This window comes from Engraulis encrasicolus, chromosome 3, assembly GCF_034702125.1.
Source record: "Engraulis encrasicolus isolate BLACKSEA-1 chromosome 3, IST_EnEncr_1.0, whole genome shotgun sequence".
Taxonomy (NCBI): Eukaryota; Metazoa; Chordata; class Actinopteri; order Clupeiformes; family Engraulidae; genus Engraulis; species Engraulis encrasicolus.
Window position 1 is genome coordinate 19,083,507 of NC_085859.1, and position 13,465 is coordinate 19,096,971.

Sequence of the window (13,465 nt, forward strand, 5' to 3'; positions counted from 1 at the left end):
GGAGGCGGGACGAGGAGACAAGTGCAAGTGGAGGAGGCAAGGTCGCATATTAAAACGCACTCAGAGACAGAGACGGAGACAGAGACGGAGACCGAGATGGAGACAGAGACGGAGACAGAGACAGTGACAGAGACGGAAACAGAGACGGAGACAGAGACAGAGAACGAGACAGAGACAGAGAGCGAGACCGAGACAGAGAACGAGACGAGAGACAGAGACAGTGACAGAGACGGAAACGGAAACGGAGACAGAGACAGAGACAGAGACCGAGACCGAGACCGAGATCGAGACAGAGACAGTGACGGAGACAGAGAACGAGACAGAGACAGAGAGCGAGACCGAGACAGAGAACGAGACAGAGGCCAAGACGGAGACGGAGACAGCTGGCTATGACAGCAGTCTGAGGAGACCCAGAGGCGGTGGCCTGTCTAGTCAGCGTGTGTAAACAGCGGTGGCATGGGCAATGGCACACAGACGGCCACTGTGTAAACACCACCGGCGCTGCCACGCTGCCAGCCCATAGCCATCAGGGCTCAAGTCTAGTCTGTCATCGCCAGTCACCACTGTGGTGGCGGTGTGTGTGTGTGTGTGTGTGTGTGTGTGTGTGTGTGTGCGCGTGTGTGTGTGCGTGTGTGTGTATGCCTGCCTCTCTCTCTTTCTCTCTCTCTCTCTCTCTCTCTCTCTCTCTCTCTCTCTCTCTCTCTCTCTCTCTATGCTGGGATTACATGTAAATGCCTCACGCTTGGCTGTTAGCAGAGGTGTCAATTCCTGGTCCAGAAAGTAAAAACCCTGCCACAGTTTCCTTCCAACACAGGTGACTCTAATAAGCAGCTGGTCTTGAGTGTTCAATTATCAGGTGATTCGGAGATGGTTGGATCCAATTTGTGGCAGGGTTTTTACTTTCTGAACCCGGGATTGACACCTCTGGCTGTTAGATAGTCACTGGCAGAGTCCTACTGTACAGTATGTAAATGCTGTGATTCACCTTGCCATAGTCCATCTACCCAGACCAAGCAGACATACTGTGCTCCTCCACTACCACTACTTTGCTTATCTAATGTCTGTCTTTGACTTTCTCTGAGATACACTACTGCGATGGTTTTTAGGATTCGATTCGATCGTCGGCTGTAGGATTGATGCATATCGATTATTATTTACACTACTGGTATTCATGGTACCTCATTTTTTCCCAGTGCTGCCCATAACAAACTTGATGCATACAGAACGTGCTTAAACAACACCGCACCATTTCTGGATTTCTCATTTTACACCTCTCACTAGTTACCGTAAATAATTGAGTTTTATCTTTTTTCCTGCTCTTCCACCCATTTTCTCTGTCTAGAGATGTTACTTCTAGTTCCTGAAAGCTAGCTAGTCTCATAGGATTTAATAATAGTTAGTATAGTGAAGGTCGAGAACTTCCAAAGGGGGTGGTGGAATATGAATACCACTTACATGACTTTACATGGGGACTGACAACAATTTAATTGTGGTCAATCTGTTGGATGTGTTGCTGGGATTCTGTTGACCTAGTATGATAAATATAATCATTTCGGGCGCAAAAGTAGGGGCGGGTATAGGTTAAGAAGAACCAATGCAGTAACTGATGCACTATGCTGGGTTACTGGGTCACTACGTCACTGGGTACACTATTAAGACTGGCATCATTCCCCTTCACTGCAACTAGTATTATGACTCATCAGCCACCTCGTGATATAAGGTTCAGTTACCTTGCCTTGACTTCTGAAACCGTGTCAGTCTCTGACGGTCTATAAGTAGCTACTAAACCGACTATTGTGTAACCAGCATGTGATTCACGTGAGTCAGCTTTAGGAAATAATGCCATAAACACACCTACAACAATATTACACTACAAGCTATCTAAGGTCATTTTTCGAGATGTGCTACAATACTTAGATCAATTGTGGAATCAAAACCCCAATACAACCACTAATCAGTCAAAAGTCTTTGGTTATGTAAGGGCAGGGCTGTCAAACTCAGGCCCCCAGGGCAAATTTGGTCCGTGGAGCCTTTTTATTTGGCCCACAAGATCATTTCATATGTGTATTAGTTAGCCCACATACACCATTAATATATACAAAATATGACTTGAAGGCAAACTTTTGTGCCCCAGAGCAATTGGGTTCAGGAGTGGGTCAAGGCAAGAGTAGGCTAACAGCACATACTAGAACATAGAAGTATTGTATATGATTAATACTAAGTACCGGTACATATGATGGGACCATGTTGAATGAAGAGAAGACACCGGAGCAGCTCAGATGGGATGCTTTTTCTTTTTAATTCAAGTGCACAACATGTTAGGGACTAACGTTTCGATGGCAAGCCATCTTCATCAGAGACCATGTTCTTTGCCTAACTTTAAGTATTAAGCATGATTTTGTTTTTTGGCCTGCTGTGAATTGGAGCTTGACACCCCTGTGTTAGGCCTATGTTTTTGAACAACTACTTAACCTCACATTATCCTCAAAAGTCAAGTGAGGTTTCAATTTCCTTATTGACTTTCTATGACTAATGCAGGCCTCTCCAGGCACTCAATATCAGCTGTTATTTTGCCCTATTTACTTATTTTCAGTATGCGATACATGCCTGAATGCAATATCCATACCAGTTTATGGGTGCGTGAAGACAAAACTAATGTTGCTTTTAGAGATGCACCGAAATTAAAATTTGTGGCCGAAACAGAATAATCTTAATCACTTGGCCGAATACCAAAAATTACAGTTCAGTTAAAAGTTATGAAAAGTTAGGGTTTTTTACATCTTAAATCTAAGGCTTACAATAACCTAAATGTTTGACATGTTTTTCAAAGAAAAAATAAATGTTTATTTGAAATCTTCAAATGTTACAGTAGGGACTGAAGCTTTAATGCCCGCCTTCAATTCATTTTCTATTCGACCTCCGATTCGGCCACTCAAGTGGCTTTCGGCCGAAAGTCGAAAGTGTCTTTTTTTTGCGTTTTCGGCCGAACATTTTTGGTTGCCGAATTTTCAGTGCACCTTTTCAGTTGCTTTCCAATGCTCAAAAAGACAATGCGCCAGCTTCATTTGTAACACTTTCATAACACCTTTTTTTATATGTGGTACCTGTCCCTTCTTCATACATTGTACTAGCCACAATACATCTGCTGCACCAGCTAACGGGCCACTGAAAAGCCAATGTCACTGAGTTTCCAATGCTCAAACAGACACCTCGCCATCTTTGTTTGCATCACCTGACACGTAATGCCACAGTGTGTGTGTGTGTGTGTGTGTGTGTGTGTGTGTGTGTGTGTGTGTGTGTGTGTGTGTGTGTGTGTGTGTGTGTGTGTGTGTGTGTGTGTGTGTGTGTGTGTGTGTGTTATGCTGGCTGGCTGGCTACAGTCTTTACAGTGTACTCAAACCACAGAAAGCGGCCCACTGTGGCGCTAAGCTGCACTGAGCTCCTGCAGGCTGGGCCAGGTCAGTTGAGGACAGTATAGGACAGCGCAACACAGCGCAGCGCAGCACAGGATGGGACAGGACAGGACAGGACAGGACAGGACAGGAGAATTTACAGTACCTGCTGTGTTTCCCATAGAACACTTAACTTAGTCAAGCTGGGTGTGGGGGAGTTGGCTGGTATCAGAGACATGTGACTGACTGTCAACCATCACTTGAAAGTCTATTTTGTGCAGATTCATATGGAATATCTGATATGAACCCCCCAATCAATCAATCAATCAATCAATCAATCAATCAATCAATCAATCAATCAATCAATCAATCAATCTATCAATTAATTAATCAACAGGTGGGAGAAGGTGTTTGTTGTCACGGTGGCCACCTTAACTACAGTACGTTTTCCTGACTGCTGCCCTGATCACTGCATGCAGGGTCCAGAATGAGAACACCTTGGAGCTCATGGAAGTCGTATGGCATGCACATGGCATGGTAAAACAATGGCTTCTCTTGTAGAACTATAAACTGCAGGGGGGAACCCTGTCCTGTGATGAGCGCCTCCACCTCCATTGGAGAGAAGTTGTTGTGCAGTTTCACATGAACAATAATACCGGTATGAAATCCCCCTAAGAGGGGACCTACTCAAACCCTGACCTGTGATGAGCACCTCCACCTCCATTGGAAAGAAGTTGTTGTGCAGTTTCACATGAACAATAATATGAAATCCCGCCAAGAGGGGACCTACTCAAACCCTGGCCTGTGATGGACACCTCCACCTCCAGACAGCACTTCTCCTGCCACAGGATGTGGAGCGCCTGGACTATGAACCCCTTTCCGCAGGGCCTAGTGTGTTACACCGACAGGCCCGCCTGTGCAAAGAGGCTAGGTCAGGGGTGGACAATTATTTTGGCCAAAGGGCCACATTGAGTTTATCATCTTGACCGAGGGGCCAGATGTTGCAGGCAACTTGTCTGTGTCAATAATAAGAAATAGTGTAGCCTACGCCTATACTAACACAACTTGCCATTCCTGCGCATTGCTAGGATATGTATTAAGGTATAGCCTATGTACTTGATTAATCTTACATGGGCAAGACTCCTGTTTTAAGGAGCTATTTTGAGATTGCCTATGACCGTATGAATTTGGATTTAAAAGTTGTCTTTCTTGTAAAGGCTCTGCGGGCCGCATGAAATGGCTCAGCGGGCCACATGTGGCTCCCGGGCCTGCGTTTGCCCACGTCTGGGCTAGGTGATAGAGGAAACCCTGGCCTATGATGGGCACCTCCAGGAGACCACAGCACTAGACGCTATACCAGAGCTGTATAATATACTGTAGAAGTAGAAATACTCTTGACAGATGTAGTTACAACATGAGTGGTATGAGATTTTAATTTAATAATATCATTATTCTTGTCTGGTTAACACCAGACCTAATCACAAGTGAGATAAGGTCTGGGGAGTTGCCTATTGTAAATTCCGTAGGGGGAAGAATACTTGGCTATATGACACACTGCCCTGCTCTCTGATTGGGCAGAGAAACTGTAAAGGTGGGAATGCTTGGCCATTATGACACAGGGACCATGATCTTGGCCGTTATGAGTCATCCTCCCCAGACTGTCTTTCAGATCGAAACGATTGTGTAGAACTGAAGGCAATATGGGAATTCCCAGGCTATCATTCTTCTAATGTTGTAAGTACATTTGTAAGAGTACTTCTACTTTATACAACTCTGCGGTATATTCAGTAGAGGACAGGACAGGCGCGTTTACCCGTGATGGGCACCTGGGCACAGGACAGGTGTGTAACTTACCTGTGATTGGTGCCTCCACCTCCAGCATGCACTTCTCCTGGCGCAGGACGTTGGCGCCATCGTTGATGATGCGCAGGGCCACCTCCTCCTCCACGCGGCCCTCCTTCACCAGGTGGCTGCGCAGCACCTCAGGGTTGGGCTTGCCGTCCACATACAGGTCCTTCAGCGTCAGGCGCTGGGCGGGCGGCAGTGGCACCGCTGGAGGAACAGAGAGAAGGGGACAAACATGACATTGGAGCTACTTATTAAGCTATTTGTTAAGACTTAGTAAATGATAAACTAATGATGAACAAAACATTTGAAGAGTTCAGATGCAAAACCCCCTAAGTGCCTTTTTAGAAAATAATCTTAATTCATTTTTATTTAATACAAAGCTAACAAAATTGCATATTTGTTATTTTATTTATGTAATATAACTATTTATATGTATTATCAAGTACATGAATGTAAACCAAACCAACAACGGGGTTCTCTAAAAATATACAGGTGCAGGTCTTCAGAAATGGAGTTAGGGGGTTTTGCATCTGAACACTTCATTTACAAATGTTTGTAAATGAGTGGGAAATGTCATGTTAATGTTTTTTTGTTTTTTTATTTTTTTTGTATTTTATAAGGCATTGATAAAACTTAGATAAGTAAAAAAGTAGATCATTAAAAAATGTGGTAATGGTTTGTTTATCATTAGTCTTTAAGTTATAACTTAATGCTTTTTATGCATCCATTAAAGTAAAAAGTGTTACCAGTAATCATAATGTTAATGCTACATGTAATTACAACACTTGTAGTATGATACTACAGAGTTGAAACCATGTAATATTATACCACTTGTGGTGTTTTACATTTGTACATAATTTCTGCTTCTACTTTATACTTTAATCCACAACATACAATGTGAGGGGAGAATATAGAATAAATTAAGCTTATTACTACACAATACACAAAATCCTTAAGTTATGCATTGCAGGTGCCCACTCTGCAACACTGGAGCGAAGCAGCCTAGAATTATTTAAAAGCCTTGCTATTTTTCTCACACAATCTCATGCCCTTTACTATTCTACGCTATACATAGCATAAGTAACATGTAGATTTATTCACCCGTTAGGTTCCCATTTTTGTTCTCTTATGCATGAACTAGTATTAGTCATCTTATTAGTTATTATTAGGGATGGGATATCGGTATCAGGTGTATCGGTATCGGTGTATCGGTATCGGGTTCAGATATCAACATAATTCAGAGATCGGATCGGATCGGAATTTTCCCAAAGTATCGGAACTTTCCTGATACTGACATTGAGCCATTTCCAATGTTAATTTGAAATCATAACACTTGCACATTAGTTTTCAGAATGGGATTGTTGCTTTTTTACTTGTTACTTTTTATTTATTAATTGGTGTCCTTTTCTGACCAAATAGCCTACTTGGGCCTACCTCAAGTGGAAAACCATGCATATATGTGGTTTTGGTATAGGATCGGAGTAGTATCGGTATCGGCAGATATCCAAATTTAGATATCGGGATCGGATCGGAAGTGAAAAAATGTGTATCGGTGCATCCCTAGTTATTATATGTCCATTTAACAACTACTATCTGTGGTCCTATCTGTCAGCAGATACAGGTGCATGCCGCCCACACCAGCAGAGTAAGGGTCAGCTTTTTCCTCAAGCCATCAGGCTGCGTAACACCAGACCACCATAGATAATGAATAATGAGCCACTCCTTCACTCTCATCTCTTTTTTTTTAATCTTCCTTTAAAAAAAAAAAAAAAAAAAAAACTTTTCTTTTACTTTTTGGGACTTTCTGAGCAATAAAACTTTTCATTACTCATGAGTTCTTGAATTCATGAGCATATGACAATAAATACCTTGTATCCTTGAATGGGCCAGAATTCATGAAACATAAATTAAACCCATCAGCTACAAACCACCTCAACCTCAACCTTAATATGAACAAACCTGTGAATATGCAAGGTTAATTGGGCTATATCCTGTGTGTGTGTGTGTGTGTGTGTGTGTGTGTGTGTGTGTGTGTGTGTGTGTGTGTGTGTGTGTGTGTGTGTGTGTGTGTGTGTGTGTGTGTGTGTGTGTGTGTGTGTGTGTGTGTGTGTGTGTGTGTGCGTGCGCAAAGGAACAAAGTAGTTGTTGCCGATGTATATAATTCCCATTCATTCTGTTCACAATGCTCTCTATTCAGTGCAGCCCTGACTTGATGATTAAGTGTATGCTTTGACATTATCTTGCTGTTCTGCTAAGGCGAGGGTAGGGCTGGGCAATATGACGATATATATCGTTATCATGATATAAAAGTGTATATCGTGACCTTTCTCCTATATCGTTTATATCGTGATAGTAATTTTTATCAATTTTATACAATTGAATATCATTTAATTACATTTCATGTTGTCACAATACACACTATAAGTTCATGTAACTGTAAAAATAAGAATAAAAAGATCCATTTCAAAGAAAGGTTGTTTTGCGACATGAAAAAAATAAAGAGCAAATAAAGAGAGTAACTGAAAACGTAAGTAATTGTGCTATATCGTGATATATATCGTTATCGTGATATAAAGTTATCCATATCGTGATATAGTTTTTTTCCCACATCGCCCAGCCCTAGGAGAGGATATTGTTCACTTCCACCCAGCAGGAAGCTTAATCTCTCCCCTCAATTAACCGCTCTCATATCCTCACCTTTAAAATGATACTGTCCCATTTTTGGAAATGAGCTTATTTTACACCTCCCCTTGATTTAAATAATATGGTTTTGCCGTTCTCCTGCACTTTCAACCGTTCTCTGGGTATGGCTGGCAGTGCAAATTTTACGTCCAAGCTAGCAGTTAACATTGAGACCTATGAGACCAGCTGGCGGCTAACTGGTAGGACTCGATGTTACCTGCTAGCTTAGAGGTAAAATTTGCACTGCCATACCCAGAGAACGGTTGAAAGTACAGGAGAACGGCAAAATCATATTATTTAAATCAAGGGGGAGGTGTAAAATGATCTTATTTCCAATAATGGGACAGAATCACTTTAACATTCTTCTCAAGACAGAACAGAGCAATTCTGTGTCTCTATCCAGGCTGTAGCCCAATACACTGACAAAAAGATATCGGGCTCAATAGTGTCATCAAGAACCAGATAAATCACATAATATCTATTGAAAACCTCCAATGTGTAGCTGGCAGAAGAGCACAACCTAGACCAAAAAAAAAACTCATCAAAACTGGGCTACTTTCCCAACTTTTATTTGTCCTAAATAATTGCTGTGCGAAGGACAACGAATCACAATGTGTCACTAGATACCCCAGAGATTGACTCATTTCGATTTGAATGTCAAAAGAGTGTGGAAGTGCTTAAATAATCATTATGCTGAACTTTCTAATGAGTAGTCTGCCTTTGAGCTTCTAATAACCAAAGTCCCCACTGGTACAAAAAAATGAATCCAAAATAACAGATTGGCCAACAGGGGCTATCAAGCTGTTACAAAGACAAAATAATTAATTAAAGGAAATTAAATCACTCAAGTGGAGCCTGGCAGCCCCGCCTCCTTTTCCCTTCGTCTTGTCCCGACACCCACACGCAGGGCATGCAATGACAGCTTTGCCCCCAGAACAAATTAATCTGAAAGCACCCCCCCCCACACACACACACACACACACACTCAATACATACTGTGTTGGGGTAATGGGGAGCACATTCTGGGACCCCCTTTTTCTTTTCCCGGGACAGCTGACCCCTTTGTCCCCCCGTTGCCGGCTTCCCCGACACCCACCACACAGCATACATCAGGCCATCACAAAGGCAGCCGGGCCTCTTCGCACTCATTTGCATGCCAGCGACAGGCTGCAGGGATAAAGCTAGACACTCACACTCAGGCTCACTCGGCTCAGTTGGCCCCCCACACAGAAGCAGCACAGCCCCGGCAGATCAGATGCAGATCACACAGCCCACCCGTTTGGCAAAGGCACAGGCGCAGCCTCCACCTCCGACCTCCAACTTTTCACCATGCAGCCAGCCAGTCCTTTCACTACCAGGCGAGCAAACTGGGCAACTGCTTGAGGTCCCCCAGCTAGAGGGGGCCCGTCATCATAATGACTGGTTGCGTACTTAAAAATTATATATTTTTAGGAGAAGGATTGGCAAATGACCCGGGTGGGAATCGAAGCCCAGGTTTCCAGCATCGTAACCCAGTGCCCTACCATTAGGCCACGGCAGGGCCATTGACTGGTTGTACAAACGTTTGTACTTTTATTGAAATGACAGAAACAACTTATTGGTTGTGACAGCACCTCCATAAATTCAATGACCGAAAAGTGCAGTAATACGGCTATACGGCTAGGGTCCCCAAATACCTTGAAACGGCCCTGCATGCAGCAGCAACCCGCTTTCCTTTCCACATTTCCATCACGACATCAAAGACACGCTCCAGTGCTCCTGGGGGGCTGCCTGCGTGCCTGCCCGCACTACACTGCACTAGTACCCTGCCTTCATCTCAAGGCAAATGGAGATCAGACATGACTGCCTATTAGCTCCCCACATTGGGCCATATCCAAGGCATGGTCTCAAAAGCCTACACTTAGTGACAGTGGGGGCCAACAGTCAATGGGCGCCAACTATGTGCAGTCTGATCTTCACAAAGTGCTGAGGTATTGTCTGCATTAGAATCTCACTGCAAACCCTCAATCACCAAGGCACTGCAGACAGACTGAGTTACTGTAGGCACACTATGAATATTAAGAAAAAAGATAGCAAGTCTGCATTCTAATATAAGTCAACGTTAATGCAACATTCCAGAATGAGACAGAAAAAGCTTTGAGATGGGGTTTCCAAATTCTAATATGAAGGCTGCTGTGTTGAGCCTTAAATATTCCCAAATGCTCTTTATAAATAAGCCAGAGATTTTCCCAATGATAGGAGCCATCCCAACCATGAACATTCCAGACATTTCCTTGCATGCTCCAAGCCAGAAGAGAATGCAGCCTTCTGGGAATGCCTACTGCTGCTGCCAGAGCTTTGGGACAAAGTCCAGCGTGCACACACAGCCGACAGTATACAAAGTGGCACACCCATGTCAAATCACTGCGCAGACTGGGAGCCTTCAGAGACAAAGATGTCTCAGAACACACAATAGGAAGTCCAATTATTGATGTTGGTACTCTCCGGTATAGGTTTTAATAGGAAAACAAGTTATGTTTATCATGAGAAGATTTCATCATGATATTAATATTCATCATGAGATGGGTCGAATAATTATCAGAATGACTAAGTAACTTGTAGTGTGCCACCCGTGGTTTATACAGTGAAAGCATTTATAAAACAGGGTTGATTTTTGCTACTCTTCCATCCAGATAATATGAGTGCCTTTACGATGATTGTTCGTTGTTGAACCACAGATTATTTGTGTCATATGTATGGTGCTTGTCAGTGATTTCCAACATAATGCAGAATGTTGAGTGGCCATATCAACAATAATCATCAAAACTGATATCTGAACAATTATCAGGCAGAACAAATTGGCAGTGATAGAGTGGCTCAACTCTAGGGTTCCTTAAGGCTGACAAACTGAGCTGAAGTATGATGACATTGTAGCCTCTTAGTGCAGATCTATGGGCCTGCTGGAAGGCCATGTCAATCATTGTTGAAAAGACCACATCATAACAACATTGCAATTGCATTGCAGAGAGTCTTAAGTAACAGATTAAGAGTTGGTAAGAGTTGGTAAGAGTTGGTCTGTGCAAGGGTTTAAGCTGTGTTTCCCAGTGGTGGTATGAGGAAACATGAGGTGAGAGTAAAATCTTCAGTTGAGCTCAGAGAAAAGATGATCTCACTTGGGATAAACCTGCAAGTCAGACCTACCTGTGTATCTACTAAGGATAGACCGATATATCGGGCCGATATTTGCGTTTTTTTAAGTGTATCGGTATTGGCCGATACACGCGTGGTTTTGGCCAATACGCAATATTTATTGTTTTATGTTATTTGGATTTTTTAAAAGCACCAAGAGACTTTATTTTTGTATTACTTGCTTGTTAGATATTACATGATTGTTAGAGTTGGTGTTAAAATATTACAAGTTCTACCTCAATTTGATAATTTTTAATAATTGTTTATTTTTAACTTGAGACCTGGAATATTTGTAATTTTCGAAACTTTTTTTTACCCATATTGACCCCAAAATATCGGGTATCGGAAATCGAGTATCGGCCAAGGGTGATGAAAAAAAAAATTGGTATCGCATCGGCCATTAAAAAACCTGTATCGGTCAACCTCTAGTATCTACAGTGCACAAGCCTGCAACTCATGGTGCATAAGCTTATCTCTTGCTGGTTGCAAATGAAATTATGCAATGAGATAGCAAAGTCTTCAAGTAGCATAGCAGATAAGTTACTACAGTATGTGCACACTGCAAATAGAATGACCCCCGACCTCTGCAATATAAGACAATTGCCAAAGTTTTCATTACAGCCATGTCTCATCTATTCTACTGGATGTATAAAGAATGTATGTGGTCAATCATAATGATGATAAGTTGATAAAAGACGATGACTTTTGAAGGCATGACTGACAAAAGGACAGTGCATCAGCCGTACAACAGCCGTACAACGAAGTCCTGCAAGATTTAACCACTGTAGAAAAAGCACATCTTCGTATTACGTCCAACATGCTGCATACCCACTGCCTAATGCTCACTACTGGCGAAACAGGTAGGAGGGAGACACATTGCAGTGATGCCAAGGGGCTGTGCGGTGGGGGCTGGTCAGGTCTGGGGGATAGGGGTCGCCCATGCACACACACACACACACACACACACACACACACACACACACACACACACACACACACCGCTCCCCTTTGGCCACAACCACCCAGCCCTCAGGACAAGCCACTGTGCTCCGACAACCATGGGTATAAATAAACCCTAAGCGCTCGCGGGCCCACAAGGCAGGCTGGGAAAGGGCCTGTAAGCTGTGTAGGAGTGCTAAGACGAGATTAGGCAAAGCCTCTATTAGCTGGGGATTCCAGGTTCAGGGTCTGTTTATTTAAGGGCCCCGGCCCGCTGCAAATAAAGATACCATCCCCTTGCCAGAGATGGCGGAGCAATGGTAACAAGTCGACTCGTAAACTACGGTCCGACCCAAACGTCAATGTGCTGCCAAGATGTGCATGCATCAAGCCCACGCAATAGAATACACCACTGTCCGTAGTAACACTGAGGTGGATGGTGCTCGTCCAAGCATGGTGACAGAAGGCGTTGTGTCCATAGAGGTAGAAAATAACACTAGAGGTGACCCCGCCCCCCTTTTTACGGCAATCTGTAGCGGCCATTATCTGTAGGTAGATCAGAGAAATGGAAATTAACGGAGAACGAGGCTCACCTCTGTCAAAATGGCTTAATCATGTGAAAATGTCCATCAACACACTATACAAGGACAATAGTTGAAGTGTGTTGCTAGCTATGTTCATAAAATATATTATTTGCTTTTTAAATGTATTTTATCGACTCATATGATTTAAGTAGATATTTAGCCTGACATTTCAAATCTGGTCTTTGATTAATGTGTTACTTCATATTCACACAGTTTTAGTCAAAAAAGTGACAGGGGTGGGCGTGTTCTCCATTGACTTGCATTGCCTGAAGGTACCTACACTACCTACGGAAGTTGGGAAGCTCCAGCTGCCATTTTCCAGTGCTGTCGCAAATTGCTGTGTCCTCTCTAGTGTTATTTTCTACCTCTATGGTTGTGTCTCTAAGCTAGCTATACACATTTGCTCTGTGCAAAACGTGCAGAGCGAAACATTGAATGCAATATGACTCTTGACAGAACCCTTGTTTGACCGGACTCTCTTGCGTGACCTATTCAATGTCCCCTACAAATGCAAAGCATTACAACCTACAGTAAACGTGAGGAGCAATGCCCAGTGCACATGGCAGTATCGTGACAAATCTGGCAGATAGAATCTTGCACAGGCATATAGTGCCACATCAGTATCATTGCCAGTGCGCTTCATCTTAAAACATTCAAATCTGGCATTCTGTGTGTGTGGTTGGCAATTGGCCTAAGCTTACTTGAAATGTTATATGCCTAGTCATAATTCTTGGGCTTAAAAAAACAAGATGGGCAACTGGATAAAAACTGGACACACACAGCTCACCTAAATAGCCTAATTAAGCTTATGTAATAGACTGCTAGTCTGCACAAAAGCATCAAATGGGCAAA

The 13,465-nt window shown here is 43.0% G+C and overlaps 1 protein-coding gene across 4 annotated transcripts in view; it reads right to left on the reverse strand.

Annotated features, from left to right (window-relative positions):
- ppp3cca (protein phosphatase 3, catalytic subunit, gamma isozyme, a) overlaps nt 1–13,465 on the reverse strand; it is a 56,076-nt gene that overhangs the window by 37,326 nt on the left and 5,285 nt on the right. For all 4 annotated transcript variants that reach the window (XR_010034359.1, XM_063194917.1, XM_063194915.1 and 1 more), the window contains exon 2: nt 5,247–5,444. Coding sequence is in view for 3 of the 4 variants with exons in the window: in XM_063194917.1 (XP_063050987.1) it covers nt 5,247–5,444 (198 nt within the window). In the remaining variant the exon portion in view is untranslated. The remainder of the gene's footprint in view (nt 1–5,246; nt 5,445–13,465) is intronic.